The 20026-nt window shown below is 41.6% G+C and overlaps 1 protein-coding gene and 1 long non-coding RNA gene across 2 annotated transcripts in view; one reads left to right on the top strand and one right to left on the bottom strand.

The window, feature by feature from the left end:
* The window catches only part of LOC132817937 (uncharacterized), a 28685-nt gene extending 23953 nt beyond the window's left edge, over positions 1–4732 (bottom strand). The window contains exon 1 of the long non-coding RNA XR_009644936.1: positions 4644–4732. This is a non-coding gene — a long non-coding RNA (uncharacterized LOC132817937). The remainder of the gene's footprint in view (positions 1–4643) is intronic.
* A 237-nt stretch (positions 4733–4969) lies between these two features.
* On the top strand, positions 4970–13951 carry eif5 (eukaryotic translation initiation factor 5). The gene is made up of 12 exons (XM_060829246.1): positions 4970–5028; positions 5164–5322; positions 6153–6432; positions 6511–6592; positions 7560–7732; positions 8824–8935; positions 9023–9147; positions 9470–9631; positions 10465–10626; positions 10874–11038; positions 11466–11606; positions 11820–13951. Exons 3-12 carry the CDS (start codon positions 6361–6363, stop codon positions 11913–11915), a joined length of 1290 nt encoding a protein of 429 aa, XP_060685229.1. The 5' UTR covers positions 4970–5028; positions 5164–5322; positions 6153–6360; the 3' UTR covers positions 11916–13951.
* The last annotated feature ends 6075 nt before the right edge of the window (positions 13952–20026 follow it).

The raw sequence follows: 20026 nt of genomic DNA, 5'->3' as shown, positions 1-20026 counted from the left end.
GAGAAATATAAAACATTTCTCTCACATCGATTGGCTCCTTCAATTCCATAGGCAAAAGTGAGCTCTGCAGATGCTGGAAATCAAAGTCTAGATTAAAATGGAGCTGGAAAAGCACAGCAGGTCAGGCAGTATCCGAGGAGCAGGAAAATCAATTCCATGTTATGTCTTTTTCATAAGAATATTGAAACACCAAGAGTGGAGGGAGGGGTGAGCTATTTTTGTTAAAATAGTGGAAAATCATTCAAATTACTCATTTTAATCCTTTCTATTCAGTCATTGATATACATGATGTGGAAGTGTCAATGTTGGATTTGGGTGAACAAAGTTAAAAATCCCACAACACCAAGTCATAGTCCAATAGATCTATTTGGAGGTACAAGCTTTTGGAGCGTTGCTCCTTCCCCAGCTCTGCTTGCATCTTTGTTGGCTATGTCGAATAGTCCCTCTTTGGTACCTACACAGGTACCATGCCCTAACTCTTTCACTATTGCATCGATGACTGCATCAGTGCTGCATCCTGCACCCAGGCTGAACTGGAGCAATGCATCAATTTCGTCTTCAACTTTCACCCTGCCCTTAAATTCACTTGGTCTATCTCAGACAGCTCCCTCCCCTTTCTTGACCTCTTCGTTTCCATTTTCGTCAACAGTCTACAGTTGGGCATTTACTATAAACCAAAGACTCCCTCAACTACCTGGACTACTCCTCTCATCCACTATCCTGCAAGAACTCCATCTCATTTTCCCAATTCCTCAGCCTCTGCCGCATTTGCTCAGACGAGACATTCCACTCCCAAACATCCCAAATGTCCACCTATTTTGAAAATGCTTCTTTCCCCTCTCCCATCATGTAGACAACCCTTCACTGCATCTCCTCCATTCTCCACTCCACTACTCTAAACCACCTTCCACCTCACCCTTGTCCTCTCCTACCACCCCGCCAATCTCCACATCCAATGTATCATTCTTAAACACTTCCGCCAACTTGGTGGTTAGACTCAACCACCAAGAACATGTTTCCCTCCCACCCAACGCAACAGTTCCCTTTGCTAATCTTTGGTTTGTGTTACTCTTCCCATTAACCAAGACCACCTCTTTCCCCACCCCCCAAAATCCCTGGTACCTTCCCTGGCAACTGGAAAAGATGCAAAACATGCTGGCACACAGTAACCCCTTATCTCCATTCAGGGCCCCAAATAGTTCTTCCAGGTGAGACAGAGGTTCACCTGCCTCTCCTCCAATCTAGTTTTCTGTATCCAATGCTCCTGATGTGGTATTCTCTACATTAGGGTGACCAAACATAAACTCAGGCCATGTTTTGTTAAGTATCTCAGCCAGGCCCACAGCCAGCCTGACCTCCCGGTCACCAACCACTTTAATTCAACCTCCCACTCCCTTTCTGACATGACCATCCTCAGCCTCTTCCATTGCCACAGTGAATCAGATCGCAAATCGGAGGAAAAACACTTCATCTTCTGCCTGGGCAGCCTATAGCTCAGAGGACTCAACATTGAGTTCTCCAATTTCAAATAACCTCCCTTCCTATCCCCCAACTCCCTTTCTAGCCCTTGCCCTTGCCCCTACCCCTCCCTTCCATTGTTCTGACCAACCCTTCTTTCCAGTTATCAACTGGATTAATTCCTTCCATTAATCAATCAGGTCATACTCACTACCTGTGTTCACCCATCCCTACCTCACCATGCCACCCCTCTCTCTACCCAATATCCTTCCCACCCATTCAGTCCTGAAAAAGGGTTGCAACCGAAACGTTGACTTCTTCACCTCCTGATGCTGCCTGGCTTGCTGAATTCTTCCAGCCTCCTGCTTGTTAATACTGTACATTTTTCAACTATATAACATATAATTCAGGGACATGGGAGCTTAATGGGACTAGTACTCCAGACGCCTAGCTAATACAGATGTGTTCAACTCCAACAATAGCAACTGAACTTAATTACTAAACCTGGAATCTAAAGGTTGGTCTCAATTTACTGCAACCATTTTTAAGTATTGACAAGTATTGTAAAAACCTGGTTCACTTGAGGTACGTTCAGGAAGGAAATCTACCATCCTTACCTGGTCTGGTCTACAAGTGACTCCAAATCCATGGCAATGCAGTCTCTTAACTGCACTCTGATATAGCCTAGCAAGCAAGTCAGTTCAAGGGCAGTTAGGGATGTGCAACAAATAATGGCCTTGCCAGTGAAACCCACATCCTGGGAAAGAATAAAACGTTCAAAATCTTTAGTACCTAATCAGGTCCAACCTGATAGTATTTACAGTCACAGAGATGTACAGCACAGAAAACAGACTCTTAGGTCCAACTTGTTCATGCTGAGCAGTTATCCTAACCTAATCTTGTCCTATTTGCCAGCATTTGGCCCGTATCCCTCTAAATTCTTCATATTCATGTACCCATACAGTCGCTTTTTAAATGCTATAATGGTACCAGCCTCCACCACTTCCTCTGGCAGCTCATTTTGTTGAAAAATTCTCAGTCATAGAATTGTACAGCACGGAAACAAACCCTTCCGTCCAACTCATCCATGCTGACCAGATATCCCAACCCAATCTAGTCCCACCTGCCAGCACCCGGCACACATTCCTCCAAACCACCCCTCACCCCCACCGACTCATATACCCATCAAGATGCCCTCCAAATGTTGCAACTGCTTTAGCCTCTACCACCTCTCCGGCAGCCCATTCCACACACGCACCATCCTCCGAGTGAAAAAGCTGCCCCTCGTGTCTCCCCCACATCTTTCCCATCTCACCCCAAACCCATGCCTTCCAGTTCTGGACTCCCCAACCCCACGGAAAAGACTCTATCATCCATCCCATCCATGCCCCCCACAATTTCACAAACCTCCATAAGGTCACCCCTCAGCCCCCTACACTCCAGGGAAAACAGTCCCAGCCCACTCAACCCCTCCCAATAGCCCAACTTTTCCAACCCTGGCAACATCCCTGCAAACACCCTCCGAGCTCCGCCAAGCCTCACAACAAACCCCGATAGGAAGGAGACCAGAACCACACGCATAACTCCAACAGTGGCCCAACCAATGCCCTGCACAGCCGCAACACCACCCCCAACACCGCAATCAATACTCCGACTAACAAAGGAAAGCATACCAAACGCCTTCTTCACTATCCCATCCACCCACAACTCCACCTCCAAGTAGCCATGAATCTGCATTCCAAGGTCTCTTTGTTCAGCAACACTCCCTAGTACCTTACCATTAAGTGTGTACATCCTGCTAAGATTTGCTTTCCCAAAATGCAGCACCTCATATTTATTTAAATTAAACTCCATCTGCCACTTCTCAGCCCACTGGCCCATCTGATCAAGATCCTGTTGTAATCTGAGGTGTAGTGGAGGTGTCCACTACACCTCCAATTTTAGTGTCATCAGCAAACTTACTAACTTTACCTCTTATTCTCACTTCCAGGTCATTTATATAAATGATGAAAAGTAGTGGACTCAGCACCGATCCTTGTGACACTCCGCTAGTCACAGACCTCCAGTCTGAAAAACAACTCTCCACCACTACCTCTGCCTTCTACCTTTGAGCCAATTCTGTATCCAAATAGTGAGTTCTCCCTGTATTCCATGAGATCTAATCTTGCAAACCAGTCTCCCATGGGGAACCTTGTCGAACGCCTTACTGAAGTCTGTATAGATCACATCCACTGCTCTGCTCTCATCAATCCTCTTTGTTACTTCCTCAAAAAGCTCAATCAAGTTTGTGAGACATGCACAAAGCCATTTTGACTATTCCTAATCAATCTTTGCCTTTCCAAATACATGTACATCCTGTCCCTCAGGATTCTCTCCAACAACTTGCCCACCACTGACATCAGGCTCACTGGTCTGTGGTTCTCTGGCGTGTCCTTACCACCTTTCTTAAACAGTGGCACCACATTAGCCAATCTCCAGTCTTCTAGCACCTCACCTGTGACTATCGATGATACAAATATCTCAGCAAGAGGCCCAGCAATCACTTCCCTAGCTACACACAGAGTTCTAGGGTACACCACATCAGGTCCTGGGCATTTATCCACTTTTATGCGTTTCAAGACATCCAGCACTTCCTCTACAAATCCAATAGTTCATTGGAGTCCATTGCCAAAACACAGAATTTCAGTCAGTGTTATTTGTGATTAGACAGAACCCCACTCAAGAGTACATAATCTATACGGTTTGTTGCTACACTGTCAAACTTGTTCAGCTTTTTTTAAATCTGAAAATAAGTCCATTTGCTTTCATAAGCGCATGTGAAAGATCGCATGGTGTATTATTTAGAGTACGAGAGTTCTTTAGGTGTCCTAGCCAATTATTTATCGCCGCATAACTGGTCGTGAACTATTTGTTCACTAACATGTTTCTATATATAACTGCAGAAACTACATTTCAAACAGACTTCATCATCTGTCAAGTCTCTTTGAGATTGTGAAAGTCGCTACATAAATGCAGATATCAATCCCTATGGTTTTTCTCCCATGATTATTAACATATACTGTAATCAATGCACAATCTTAAGCAGACGAAGTAGAAATTGATGCGCACTCTGCATCTTTACTGTATATATAACTGCTGGAAACACGACCACACTGCAGCCGATTCTTCTAGAAACTTGAACTGACCCGTTTCACCAGCAGCAATGAGACAATGGCTCTCAATTTCACAACCTCTCTCATGATGCAATCAGTCTCAACCCTGCCAACTGCTCAGCCAACCGACACACCAGCCCGCTCTCGCGAGATCACCACCTCCTACACGCGTTCACCTCAACCAAACTTCACAACCTTGCGCGTTGACGTCACTCTGAATGACTATCCGCTCGAACCCGTACAACAAAAGCGGCAGCCACGGCTTTCCAATGAGAAAACCAGTAGCTGAGCAACAGCCAATCGTAGCATGGGCTGGAGGCGGGCCTAGCATGCTATCAAGCTAGGTTGCACGGTCACGAACTGGCGTCGATATAGAAAGGCGTTTTTTTTTGTGGGTGGTGGGGCAAACGTCGTGGAGGTGAGCGTGGTGGAGGGAGTGGAGCGGGAGGGCGAGCTTGTTAAAATAATTTATTCGGCCCAAATTGCAAGAATTAAGGCGGCAATTGGGAACGTTTGGGATTCACGTTGACTTTGTGATTTTTCTCGCTCACAGATTGCCGCAAACGAGGGCGTCTCGCTCCACCGACGGGCTTTTTTTATTTGTTGCGCACAGAAGGAATTCGGCGTCTCGGCACCGTTACGTGCCGTCCAGTAGTTCACCTATATCCAAGAGTGATTAGGCTTGTGTTTATGTCTTTGTTTTGTGAAAACGGTAAGGTTCTCCGTCTAGGGTAGCTAATTTAACTTGGGGTGGGGTTAGGTGGATGGGTGATAGCTGAAACGTGTTGGGAAACCTGGATGAGCGGTTTCTCAAAATGGCGCCGTGCGGCCCGGCTGGAACTGAGTGATCCCTCCCTCCCTCCATGACCGTGTGACGCAGTCTGCGCCACTTGGTCGGATGGTCCTGGCTTGTACTTGAGATACTATGGTGGGCCCCTCCCGAGTGTTGCAATCTCGCAACTTTTGTTTCTGCTTGAATACCCGTCGATGGGTAGCCGCTCAGAAGCGTTCCACTGAGGAGAGTGGAATATTTTTTTCGCTGCCCTGCGATGTGTGGATTGCGCATGGTAGTGCTGGGCAGTGACTCACGTGTTGCGGACGCTGTGTTGCTGCATCAGGCGATGACTCAGCGCTTGGCTGCCGCCTCTCCTTCTCAATAAACCCCCTTGTCACCAAAATGCCACCTGGTTGATCGTTTATTACTCGTTAGTGTTGGTTCGTGCCATCGGCTCAAGTGCATTTTTTTTCATCTATACAACTATAGATCAGTACTTTTGTCACAAACTTTGAATATGTGACTGAGATGAACATTATGCATTAAATCCATCTGTGTTAGAAGTGCTTGTGTTTTTAACTGTTTCCTTTCTCCTTGTTTAAGGAAACAAAGCTGCATAATTTTTATTGATCTAATGTAATGATTGTAGAACACTTTGTAAACTATAACTTCCATTCTGCAGTCCATAGATGTTCCTATGCAGAGTATTAGAGAAGCAATGTACCTTGTTTAATTTCTTGCCCTTTTATTTCTCTCTTGCACCACAGAGCTGTTGCGCAGCCATTGGTACCTGTGTCGGGGAAACCTAACCAACAAACGGGGGACTTGCAGCCTGAGTGGCGCAAACTTTTTCATGTCAGAGACCGAGTACACTTGCAATTGTTTATGTCATCCATTCTTCTTCAGACAGAAGATACCAAAAAATTCCATTCAAAGATCTTTTCACTTTACTCATAAATCTAATAGTAAACCAGAATGGCTGTCAACGTCAACCGCAGTGTGTCTGACCAATTCTATCGGTACAAAATGCCCCGTCTGATTGCTAAGGTAAGAGTGATTTGAAATGTTTGAATTAGTTTCAACTTGGAACTTGACTGTCAAAAGCTAAAATGTGATCTTCCTTAGGTCGAGGGCAAAGGGAATGGTATAAAGACAGTAATAGTCAACATGGTTGATGTTGCCAAGGCGCTTAATCGGCCTCCAACGTGTAAGTATTCTAACTTCATATGCCAAAGGTTATGCCATTGTCTAGCTGTGATTAGAAATTTTATCATTGTCCATTTTCTTAACTATTCTACACCAATGCAAAAGCTTTAGCTATTAAAATCTCATTCTATTTTAGAAATAGTTAGCTAGTCTGACCACTTGTGCCATCTGGTTATTTTAATGAAAACTTCCAACAGTTGACAATAGTATTGGAGAGTGTAATGTAGATATATGCAGCATGGGAAAGGACCCTGTGGTCCAAGCTGTCCATGTCAGCCAGATATCTTAACCTAATCAAATGGCATTTGCCAACATTTGGTCCATATCCCTCTAAACCTTTCCTGATCATATACCCATCCAGATATCTTTTAAATGCTGTAATTGTACCAGCCTCCAACACTTCCTCTGGCAGCTCATTTCATACAGGTACCACCGTCTGTGGAAACAGTTGCGTCTTCGATCCCTTTTATATCTTTCACCTCTCACCCTAAACCTATGCCCTCTAGTTCTGGACTCTTCCACCCCAGAGAAATGATAGTGTCTCCTCATCTTATCCATGCCCCTTGTGATTTTATAAACTTCTGTAAGGTTACCCCTTAGCATCCATTCCATTTTAATAGCTGAATTGCTGAGGCATAAAGTCACTTTGTTCACTTCATTTTTTTTTAGATTGTTACGTAGTTTAGGGAAAATGAGGTCTGCTGCAAAAAATTGAGGTACTTTTGAGTGCAGTTAGTCCTTTCATCTAATGCCAAACCCTAGTCCTCTGACTGTCCTGGTGTAGAAAATGAGATCACTGAATTAAATCTGTGATTTTCAGGTGGTAAATGCTGGTTGCTGAAACAATGCAAAAGTCAGCTGTACTATCCTACTTTGGCTGAGCTTGATGGTCGCTGGATATTAAAAGTTGAAAATTTTACTAATTCTATAATGCTTTGATTTGAACATTTTAATGTTTAAAATCTTAGATCCCACCAAGTTTTTTGGTTGTGAGCTGGGAGCTCAGACCCAGTTTGATTCAAAGAATGACCGTTATATTGTGAATGGATCTCATGAGGCGAATAAGCTGCAAGACATGCTGGATGGATTCATTAGGAAATTTGTCCTTTGTAATGAGTGTGAGAATCCTGAAACTGACCTGGTGAGTGTTCAGTAAGTATGAAAGTGTTGGTCAGTACAGAACACTTGGTTTTAATCATACTTCATATAAAGCTATTTTGAGGATACAAGTCTCTTGGAAAAGCTTGGTGCAGTTTGTCACTTTGTCTGTAGGTTTGTGAATGTTTTCAATTCGCCAGTGTCTATCACCAGCTCCACCAACCTGTGCATTTTATTCATTCAGTTCTCTTTGCAGCCTACCATGCTGCTCATCTCCATTTGAATTTCTGCTTAATGTTGGTAGGCCACTATCATGTCTAATAGACTTCATGTACTGACACCTTCAAGGCCCTCTTCAATCTTCTGTCAATTTGTTCCTCACCAGCCACAGCATAATGCCACAGCCATGTCCTCCAGTATTTCAAAAGGGCTTTTTTCATTTCTGGAAGAAGCAAGACTAATTTTTTTTTTCCTCCCAAGTGACAGTTTGTACTTCTTAAACATACAGTTATTGCTGTTCAATGATCCAGTTAACAGACTGGTCACTGCACAATATCCCTGTTGAGGCCACAGGCATGGACTCCAGTTTCTTACTTCACTGTTTTTTAATCCTCTACTTTAGTGCTTGCTATTGTGACCTGAAACTTTCCAATGAAAGCTTGAAGCAAACTTGAGTCAGATCTTCTAACTACTTTTGGCTCTGCACTCTGACTTTCAAATTCAACTTGAGTATAACTTTCTTTGCCTCCTGTGCCCACAAAACCTAAAAGTACACTTTGCTCAATTCAGGTGGCTGCTGTTCAGGTGTTTACACCTCATGTAGCTGTCAGCATTACTCCTGCACGGAGTTTACTGGTCTGGCATTAGTAAAGTTATTTTAGACTTCAATTTCCACCCCCCCCCCCCCCCCCCCCCCCCCCCATCAAACTAGAGGGAAGTTGTTATTGAGCTAATATAATTCTCTGCCTGCTACCTATTTACAATACTTCTATTAGACTTGCAGATTATCCAACATTAAACCTTAGCATAGACTTGAACTGTTAACTTTTTTCTCCTTGGTTTAAATTGAGTTTTGTAAACTGTGCATGACCTGCAGTTTTTCAAATTTAACAAAGATTTGTGGTGATTTTTCAGCATGTTAATCCAAAGAAACAAACTATTGGTATTTCCTGTAAAGCCTGTGGATACCGAGGCATGCTTGACACACGCCACAAGCTCTGCACGTTCATTCTTAAAAATCCACCTGGTAAGTGTTTTGTTTTTTCTTTACCATTTTTGAGTTGCAAAGCTCCAATCCAGCAGTAATTAAGATATTTTATGTAATATGTTCCAGAAAATGGAGATGGTGGCTCAGCCAAGAAAGAGAAGAAAACCAAAAAGGGCAAAGACAAGGAGAATGGATCAGTACCTAATTCAGAATCATCCACCCACAATGAGTTTGATGCACCAGATGCAGTGGTAAATTTTCACTTTGTACAAAAGAATTTGCAGAACCTCCCAGACAGGAAATTTCAGCTGCTAGTTCTTGACAATTTAACAAGTTACACTCCTTTATTGTTCTCCTTTTACTGGCTTGTCTTTTTCAGATGTTTTATCAAATTTTTGCTTTGGAAGCTGATTTGAATCTGCTGCTTGTGAGCAATAGTCTGGATCCTAAACACTTCCTCAATCAGACCTACCACTCTGGCTGCTTGTCTTGCACATAATTTTAGTTAAACTGCTTAATGTTCATAGTCTCTGGAGGGAGAAAAGTTAATCTATTAACCCACTTCTCCGTTAGGATGGTGAAGATGATGACGATGATTGGTGTGAAGAAACTACAGAGGAAGCCCAGAGGCGTCGAATGGGTGAAATCAGTGAGCATGCCAAAAACTTGACACTCAGTGATGATCTGGGAAAAACTTTAGAGGAAAGAGTGAACTTATTCTACAACTTTGTCAAGGTATTCATTATGTCCTGCATCTTCAAATATATTGGCCCCTGAGTTTGACTTTGCTTAAGAAATTCATAGTCTAACTTTCTCATGGTTTCCATTTAGAGATTTGAGTAGAGTCTATGCAGCAGAGAAACAGGCCTTTCATCCCCACTCATCCATGCTAACCAGGTTTCCTAAGCTGAACCAGTCCCTTTTTGCCTATGTTTTGGCCCATATCCCTTTAAATGTTTCCTATCCATGTACCTGTCCAAACGTTTTTAAATGCTGTGTTGTACCTGCCTCTACTATTTCCTTTATCATTCCAAATAAGCCTCACCTTAACTCAAATACTCTGGTCTTGGCAACATTAGTAAATAATTTTTGTTCCCTTTTGCAGTTTAATAACATCCTGTAGCAGGTTGATCAGAACTTTATGCAATATTCAAATTATGACTTTGCCAATGGCTTTGTATCATGACATTCCAACTCCAGTACTTGATGCTCTGACTAAAGGCAAGCATGAATGATAAGCAATTACCAGTTCTTGGTTTCTAATTTTTAACTCCTGTCAGTTCCAAAATTGATTATTTGCATAAAGTGGTCCTTTTGATAGCTAGTCATGGGAAATATTTCTATAGGCTATACAGAAGTTGGGTTTAGAATCTCACTGATCTAGTACCAGTTATGGAAATTTGCCTTAAATTTGGTTCCTCTTGTCCCATGTGTGAGTGCATTAGATATAATGTGATAAGCTTTATTGACTTTAATCTCTGTTCAGAAATCAAGTATTGAAAGTCTGAAATCTTATCAACGTGCTGAAATCTAATGGCTAACTATTGGCTGTGATATCTAAAATGCAGAAAAAGAAGGAAGAGGGCATTATTGATTCTGCTGATAAAGATCTTCGATCAGAAGCTGAAAGACTGGATGTAATAGCAATGGGCCCTCTCATACTAAGTGAGCTGCTTTTTGATGAGAACATACGAGATCAGATCAAGAAATATAAACGGCACTTTCTACGTGTAAGTAGTCTTTCCCTCCAAATGAACAAGTCTTCAGATGCTAGAAATCTAAAATGGCTGGAGAAACTCCACCAGTCTGGCAGCATCCATGGAGAGGAGGCAGACGGTGGGTCTGAAGTTCCCTGAATCACCCCAACTGCTTTTGCTTCACCGGTGTTGCCAGACTGGAGTATCTCCAGAAATTTTTTTTTTTAAAACAAAAAACATTTTTGGAATAACACTGCCTTACAAACTGTTCACTTGACAGTTCTGCCATGGTAATAAAAAAGCTCAGAAGTATTTACTCGGTGGCTTTGAGTGTCTGGTGAAAATACATCGGGACCAACTGCTGCCCAGAGTTCCACATGTATTGAAGCAGCTTTATGATGCTGATCTCTTGGAAGAAGAGGTTATTCTTGCCTGGGCTGAGAAAGTAAGTTGAACAAATGTGAAAACTATTTTTTGCTGAATGTTGATATGCATTAATTGGGTTTTTGTAAAAATGGATGAAAAAGTTGGGGTGGATTGTTTCAGTATTCTGTATTTGAAATTAAGAGCCATTGAGAATTTGGCTGAATGACATCAGTTCAATTTCAAGGGTAGTTGAGTGAAAATCTCAACTTAAGTTGAGAATTCCTAGCCTGACGAGTTTTTTTTTCTTCCTGAAACAAGCTGGTATGTTACCCCATTTTGAATTATTGAGGTGACGACTACTATGCAATGGGGAGCCCTTGTTTGTTCTTAGTCAAAGTTCTGCAATCTGAAGTCTTATACTTAAAAAAAAACTAGTAGCTTAACATTGTATGGGTTTCAGTATTGATGTTTAGTTCTGATTTAACTAGAATTTTATTGTATGCAAGGTATCGAAGAAGTATGTCCCCAAAGAACTTGCCAAAGAGATACATGCGAAGGCAGATCCGTTTATTAAGTGGCTAAAAGAAGCTGAAGAGGAATCTGAAGAAGAAGAGGAGGAGGAATCTGAAGAAGAGAAAGATGTGGAGGTAAATATTTAAATTATAACTACCTTAGTTCCCTTCAACTTATGAAGTTAGAACACTCGTGCTCCAATGTGTACTAAGTGATGTTGATTTCAGTTGTCAATGTACTGTTTGATCTCTATCCAATTTTTTTGGCAGCTCTACCTTGTAGAAATCTGGTATTTTATGCATAATGTGGGTGTTGCATTCATTAAACAAATCCTGTTTATTTTACAGGTGGTTTACGATAGCTCTGCAAGAGAACTGAAAGTGGAAACTGTGAAACCCATTAAGACAAAAGAGGAAGAGGATATAGATATTGATGCTATTTGATGTATTCTTGCAGGGGACAAAATCGACCCATAAATCTTGCAGCAGAGCAGTCAGTAATGAAGAATTTCCTGTGTTTAAATGGCAGTTACTGAATTTGGACTCTGCTAGTCAAAATCTCCAATATGACTCCAGTAACACTTCACTATCGCCTCCCTACCAGTTAGGAACTGACAGCATGTCCAAAGTCTAAATGGTAGAATGGTCCTGCAAAGTTTTTTTTTTATTTGTCTATACACTTTCTCTTGTTGCTATTGGGTAACACTTCAGCATTTACTGCATTTCTACAGGGATGTAAGTTACAAATTAAAGGGGTTTGTGTTCTGCATACCAGCACCTGGGTTTTTATTCAGTATATGAGTATAACTTGTCAAACAAGTTTCAGGTTTTAATTCCCTATTAAAATCTGAACTGGTTCACTGGATATGGAGGCTATTGCTTCAACTGCCTAACTATATGTAAGATTATACTGCTATTGAGTTGAGTGCTTCATGATTTAAGCTGTTTCTAGTGAGGTAAGATAACAGTCCACTTAATTACACATTTTCCTGTGCAATATATTTGTCTTTTGGATGATGGGTGAACTTTTTTGCAGAGCCTGAGTGCTCTCGCCCACTGAACAGACCTGTGTATGTGTTTAACAGTCCTGTTTAGTCATCGAAACTCAGAATTTGCTGCTTTTTTTTTGTGGGTGCAATAGCTGGTATTAATGCACATGGTATGACAATGGAATTACTTATTGCTTGGTAGAAGTGAAGGTTTTCACTTACACTTGCAATTTAAATGCATGTTTTATTTTGGCAGTTTTTTCTAATGTTTGGTAGTTCAATTACTTAGTCTTGAAAGTATAAAAATTTAAGATTTAAAATCTTGGATACTTTGAATCTTTGGCCACTCCGGATTTCATTTGAGTAAAGCCTCTCCTGATCCAGAACAACTTTGAATTTCCATCTAGTCTTGTTGACCTTCTCTACTTGAATTGGGTCTGAGATTTGACTTTTGGGGTCTAGCATTCCTATAACATGATAGCAAAAACTTCAAGGGGAAGATGGTGAATTTATCCTGATCTGGGGTTTGCTTTATATGTGCCTTTTGATCTTCAAAGTTTGTGTACAGACTTTTAAGGAAAAAAAATCTAGATTAGGCACCCAATTGTGAAAGGTAGCCATTGTTTTGAGAATATGTACATAACTGCAAAATTGACTTAAATTTGCTCAGTCTACCATCAACTGTTGCACATCACTTGTTCACCCATCATTCTAGTTGTAATTGACCTACATTGAAAAAAATCTTTAAATATTTGCTACTTAAGTATTAACTAGTCACAGTAGTGCCAGTGTTTTTTTAAAAGTCTCAGATCTTCAGTCAAGATGTGACAGACCAAATTTTTCAGTTTTCAATTTTGTGGTTTGCATTAAAGCATGGTATGACAAGCTGGACAAAAGATAACTGAAATTTACATCTTTTGGATGCAGGACTGCTACTGTTTCATATATTTGCACCCTGCTGATAAGGAATAACATTTTGAGCCATACCACATTCTTTGAATTAGTGTTGCTTTTTTAACGGTATTGAAATCCTTTCTCAAAGTCAAGTTTGCAGAGTTTCTTTTGATTTCTGGGCTGTGAATAAATCCTCACTTACTGAGAGCCTCTGATTTCAATTAGTTTTCTTACTGCTTTTTTTCCCTATACACTGGACCAGGCCAGCAACAAAGACCTTGTTTTTTCTGAATATTCAAATAAAGTCAGTGCCTTTCCAAGAGAACGAATCCTTAAAGTCGACATGGTATAGGATTGTGGTAAGATGGTATGTTGTGAAGTGTTTTATATTGAAACAATCAAGGCTCAACAGCTTTTAGATTTTCTGATATACAATTTGCTGATTCTCAACCTGGCCTCCATTCTTGACTTCAAGTCATTGGCATCTAAAAGATGAACCATAGAGCATGAGTTCAAAACCAATTGAAATCTGATCAGCTCTATTTTGTAGAAACCTATTGCATGTGAATAAAGTTAGATTAGCTTTTATGTAAGCTATTTTAAGTTGTGCTTGTCGTCTTTGTAAATCTTTCAACTTATCCACTTAACTCCAGCATCTACTCCATGGATACAATTATCAATGTTTCATAAATAACTAATTTCACTAAACTACATTAGATCTGCAGCTCCAAATTCTTCTTTCAGTACCTGCATTAATGAGCAGTGTTTTTGTCAGATGGTTGGCTACCAGGATATCCCATAGCAACCATCTGTTTTAGTTGCCTCCAAGTGCTAGAAAAGTTTGGTATACTTATGGAGACTCAGATCTGTAAAGTGTTACTTTCCACACAACTAAATGTTGAATTTCTCAACTTCATTTTCTTTACTACTGTATACTCGAGTTGCATATAAAACCTATCATTGTACCTACCTCAGTTCATCCCTTTGACAACCAAACTGCATGATCTCCATTATTTTGCTAAGTTGTGGTGGGCTTTTATGCAGGACTTTGAGATTTGTATGTGGAATCATTGCACTAGAATAACCACATTTTAAAAAGACACTTTATTTGAAATGAAGTGCACATTTAGACAGAATATGATGTGGGAATCTCCAGTCAGTAAATCATTTAAAACTGAAAACAGGTGCAGAATCTTTAGGGTACATATCAACCAAGTTTCCCAGGTAGTATCTTTTACCTTGAAGAATAAGAATCCTCACTCACATTTACTTATTATAGCTCCAGCTATCGTAAGAGGTTGAGTTCTATAGCCAATGGCACTCGTGCTGTGAACCTGCACGGTGGCACAGTGGTTAGCACTGCTGCCTCACAGCGCCTGAGACCTGGGTTCAATTCCCGACTCAGGTGACTGACTGTGTGGAGTTTGCACGTTCTCCCTGTGTCTGCGTGGGTTTTCTCCGGGTGCTCCGGTTTCCTCCCACACTCCAAAAATATGCAGGTCAGGTGAATTGGCCATGCTAAATTGCCCGTAGTGTTAGGTAAGGGGTAAATGTATGGGTGGGTTTCGCTTCGGCGGGTCCGTGTGGACTTGTTGGGCCGAAGGGCCTGTTTCCACACTAAGTCTAATCTAATCTAAAGTGGGAAAGTTTTGGCTGTCTAAGCCAAACTGTATGCTAATCCCATTTTCACAGAACTTCGCCCATACTACTATTCAAGCTGTTACAACAGAAACCAGGAGTCTAAGGTGTGATAATAGTTTATATTATTCATGAGGTTACACCAACCTTTTGAATAACATGCATCATAATGATTTAGATAAATATTTCTCTGTCAAAAGAGCTGCATAGTGGTCAACTTACAGCAGATCATTACCTTTTGCAAATTAATTGATCAGAGAATCATAGGTCTTATTGAGAGAGCTTCTCGAAGAACTGGTAAATTGTGAGCACTGACTGTGTGGCTAACCATACTTAATGTACATTCTCTTATGTAGTATAAACTTAGGGTTGTGATAATGAGCTGAGTTCCATACAAAACAAATAAAGAAAAAGTTAGTCCATGTGAGATGGGGTGTCTAAATACCTCCTAGGAGATTCAGCTACTCAAAAGCAGTAATTTTAACCTTGTTTGAAAAGTATACATTGACCTCCGATCTACCTGAAATAGCTTTTAAGATGAATTTTTGAACTTACTATTTCATAGAGGCATACAAAATTATGCATTTCCGTAGGGCATCTAGCCAAGACACTTGTTATCCTCCACCTAGGTTTTCTATCGTCTACTCAGTGGCCTATTCCATAATGTCTAGATTTATGCCTCAACTATTTGACTGTAAAACAATAACCAGAAGTAAGCCAGTCAACAAAAAGTGACTGTTCACCTGTACAATGAGATGACTGCTCTCCAGCAGTTACACTGGCATATCCCCCACCTTTTCCTCCCCTACATTGATGACTGCATCGGCGCTTCCATGAGGAGCTCAAACAGATCATCAGCTTCACCCACACCTTCCACCCTGACCTCAAATTCACCTGAATCATCTCTTGACACTTTGCTTCCCTTCCTGGATCTCTCCATCTCTGTCCCTAGTAACTGGCTTAACACTATGTCTATTTTAAGCCCATAGCTACCTTGACTACTCCTCTTCATGCAAAAACATGATCCTATACTCCCAATTCCTCTATATCTGCTCCCAGGATATCCCAGATGTCCTACCTCAAGGACTGCAATTTCCCCTCCCCTATAATCAATGATGCCCTCAACCACATCTTCCTCCCCCACACTTCTGCCTTCAAACTGCACCCCCAACCACAACAAGGACAGCAACTCGGGTCCTCATTCCACCCAACAGGTCTCCAAATCCAATGCATCGTCCTCCAATATTTTCACCTCCCCACCCAAAGGATATTTCTTTCCTCACTCCTATCTACTTTCTATAGGCACCATTCTCTTGCAGCATTTCCCTCATTAGGAATGTACATTCCCCACCAACCTCTTCCCCCATACTTGGTACCTTTCCATGTGGCTGCTAAATCTCCCCTTTTACCTTCAGTCAAGACCCTAAAGAATCATTCCACGGTTGGCAGAGATTCACCTGCATTTCCGCTAACCTGATTTACTGCATCCGTTGCTCCTGCTGTGGTCTCCTCTTCATTGGGGACACCGAGCACAAAATCTGAGGCCACTTCAGGGAACATCTCTGGTCCATATGCTCCAATTAACCCTACCTCCTAGTTGCCAACCATTTCAACTGTCCCACTCCCACAATGAGAGGTCCATCCTGGATCTCTACTGTCAAAATAAGACCACAGACAAACTGAAGGAAGAACATTTCCTATTTCCCCTCAGGACCTTACAACATTATGGCCTCAACTAAGAATTCAGCTTTCAAGTCTCCCTCTCCACCCCACCCCCTTGACCTGACCTAATCTTTCCCTATCTTCCTTCCCATCTAGCCACTCCCACTGACCAATCACAATCACAAAGACGTCCACCTATTGCTATCACACATACCTTTCTGCAACCCCACCCTCCTATATATTTCTCAAGTCTCCTTACCCCTCCCCAATCCTGATGAAGAGTCCTGCCTGAAATGTTGACTCTCCTGCTCAACTTGCTGTGTTTTCTCCAGTTCCATGTTTTATCAACTGGAACTCCATGCTATACTCCAATTGTGACCTGGCTATTACAGGATCCCTCCTGTGCAGAAACAGGCCCTTCAGCCCAACAAGTCCACATCGACCCTCTGAAGAGTATCTCACCCAGACTCATTCCACTACTATCCTAGATTTACCCCTGACTAATGCACCTAACCAACTTAGCATAGTCAATTCACCTAACTTCAGACTGTGAGAGGAAACCAGAACACCCGGAGAAAGCCCACGCAGACATGGGGAGAGTGTGCAAACTCCACACAGATAGTCGCCCTAGACTGGAATCAAACTTGGGTCCCTGGTGTTGTGAAGCTGCAGTACTGGCCACTGTGCTGCCCATTATATAGTCAATTAATAATGATTATTCATAACTTATTAATAACATTGTATCTAGTTTCGTCACAACGTCCATGCTCTTATATTCATTCTCGAAGAAGGGCTCATGCCCAAAACGTCTATTCTCCTACTCCTTGGATGCTGCCTGACCTGCTGTGCTTTTCCAGCAACACATTTTCAGCTCTGATCTCCAGCATCTGCAATTCTCACTTTCTCCACTTATATTCATTGCCTTGACAAATAAAGGCAAGATTCCCATCTGCATTTTTAATCGCTTTATCTACTTGACCTGCTGTCTTCAAGTCTGATCCTCCATACTTACAACATTCCTACCATTCAACTTTTACTCCCTTGCCTTGTTCGTCTGCCAAATGCATCACTTCACATTTTTCTTAACGTGCCCTCCTTTACGTTTATTAAATTATTCCAGAAGTTTTTAAAATGTGATGGGGGCTCCCTGATGTTGTCCTGCCACTAACGAAAGTCCCAAAGATGTGAGTGGTAGAACAAATCAATGACAGACCCCTCAGCCGTATCAGTTAATGAAGGTCATTTAATATGCCAATTATCAGTTATTTTCTGATGTAACTGGAATGATGCATTGAAGTTCAGAGTGTGGTGTTCGGAAGAAAAAACATCTGAGTGATGGAGACATGGAGGGAACTGGCAGTGATTTGGTGAAACTGCTTGCAGGTTATGTTGTGAAGAAATGACATGATCGTGTTTTAAGGCATTGTAGAGGGTTGAGCCAAACTGAAGTGATGCTGGAGGAGGGTGTCTCCCGGTTGGAGATGCAGTGAAGCATTCAAGTGACAATATTTTTTTACTTTGACACCTTATGCTAACAGCATAGTGGCATAAAAATGGGACTGCAGGTAAAGGAGCAACCGTTCAGCAACCACAGGAGCTCCATCAGATTGAGGAAAACATTGGAAATGGATGAGAAGGGTGCATGGTGAGAAGAGGGCAATTCCATGGTTATAGTAGGCTCTATCCAACTCAATACAATCGGAGGCTAAGCTTCAAGTGTCACAGCACCAATGTCCATGAAAACCACATCTCTCCAGACAGGAGTTGGCAGAGCTCTGCAGAATGCTGGAGTTGATGCAACTGGGAAGTGGCAGACACAATGTTTGCTGTGTTAAAGGTGACATTGAGATTCAAATCTTCAGCCTATGGTTTGTACCAGGTTTTCTCTAAGAGATTTATGTGATACCTCTTGGTCAACTGTCTTTGCTGCATGAAGGAAATCACAAGTTATGTATGAATGGCTGAACAATATATCAAGTTCACAACTGGTCAGGCTGAGGTGTTGTTGACTTTGACGCCATAGTTGAGTTTCTCCAGGTACAGGGTCATTTGTTGTAACTACACAGCTATTAAGACTCCTTCAGAACAAACAGACACCATTGCAAACAGAAAAGATCTTCACTCCTTAATGTTAAAGTAATTAATTTGCAAGCAATGCAGGGGTCATGCAGCTGGGAATGTTTTTAACAAAACTGCTACATTTTAAAAATTCATTTATGGGATGTCGGCATCATTAGCTGGACTAGCATTTATTACTCATCCCTAACTGGCCAGCCGGCAATTAAGAATCAACCACATTGCTGTGGGTTTGGAGTCACATGTAGGCTAGTCGAGGTAAGGATGAACCAGACGGGTTTTTCCAATAGTCAGCAATGGATTCATGATCATCATTAGACTGTTGATTCCAGATGTTTATTGAATTCAAATTCCACCATCTGCCATGGCAGAATTTGGACCTGAGTCTCCAGAACATTTTTTGGCTCTCCGGATTAACAGCCCAGTGATAATACCACTAGGCCATTGCCTCTCACAATTATGTACATACTTAGACAGTTCTCAGCCTTTCAGCCACCCAAACGTCTTAGGGGTTGTATGAGGGAACAAGGGACATTCATTGAAGATATGGCTTGTGACCTCTGTACATGATCTAACACACAGATCATGAACATATGCAACTGCCACTACATGACTACAATGCCATCATCGGATGAGTCAAGTAGATCTGAATAAGCAATGTGTATTTTCAAAGTAGTCTTGTGTCAATGTCACTTACATTACACAACCTGACGTTCCAGAGGGGAGTAGCATTCAAGCCTGGGAAAGACAATAATTGAGCAGCATCCTTGGAAGGATGAGCATGAGACACCTCAACAGGGTACCAGCTAACGAAATGATAATGCCACTGGATTAGTAATAACAGGTCTACACCAATGAGCTGGGAATCCCACCACAGCAGCCACTGGAATTTAAATTCAATTAAAATTGAAAGTTAGTCTCAGTATTGGAGAATTATTGTAATAGCACTTGAAGATACTTAAGGTCAAAGAAAGTTGTTCGCCCATTTCAGTTTGATCATCCACACAACCTTACCCCTTCTTTCATTGTCATTTCTGCATTCTAGAGTTTTCACCTATGCCATTCTGCATGAAGTCAATTCTAAGTATTGATCATTCTGTTCTACATAATAGAATATTAAACAAGGTCAAAGCCATGTTTGATGGAGCCTCCAATGCTTAATGGCATTGATGCAACTCATTTCTTGCACTGCTTTCTCTCTAGAGCCAAATGTTTCACCCCATTAGAGTATTACCTTAATTTAGGAAACTTCTTTTTGCCAAAGGTGACATTTATAAATAAATATTTGTCGCAAAC

Source organism: Hemiscyllium ocellatum, chromosome 8 (assembly GCF_020745735.1).
Source record: "Hemiscyllium ocellatum isolate sHemOce1 chromosome 8, sHemOce1.pat.X.cur, whole genome shotgun sequence".
NCBI classification, from domain to species: Eukaryota; Metazoa; Chordata; class Chondrichthyes; order Orectolobiformes; family Hemiscylliidae; genus Hemiscyllium; species Hemiscyllium ocellatum.
This window is presented reverse-complemented; position numbering and strand designations above follow the sequence as displayed.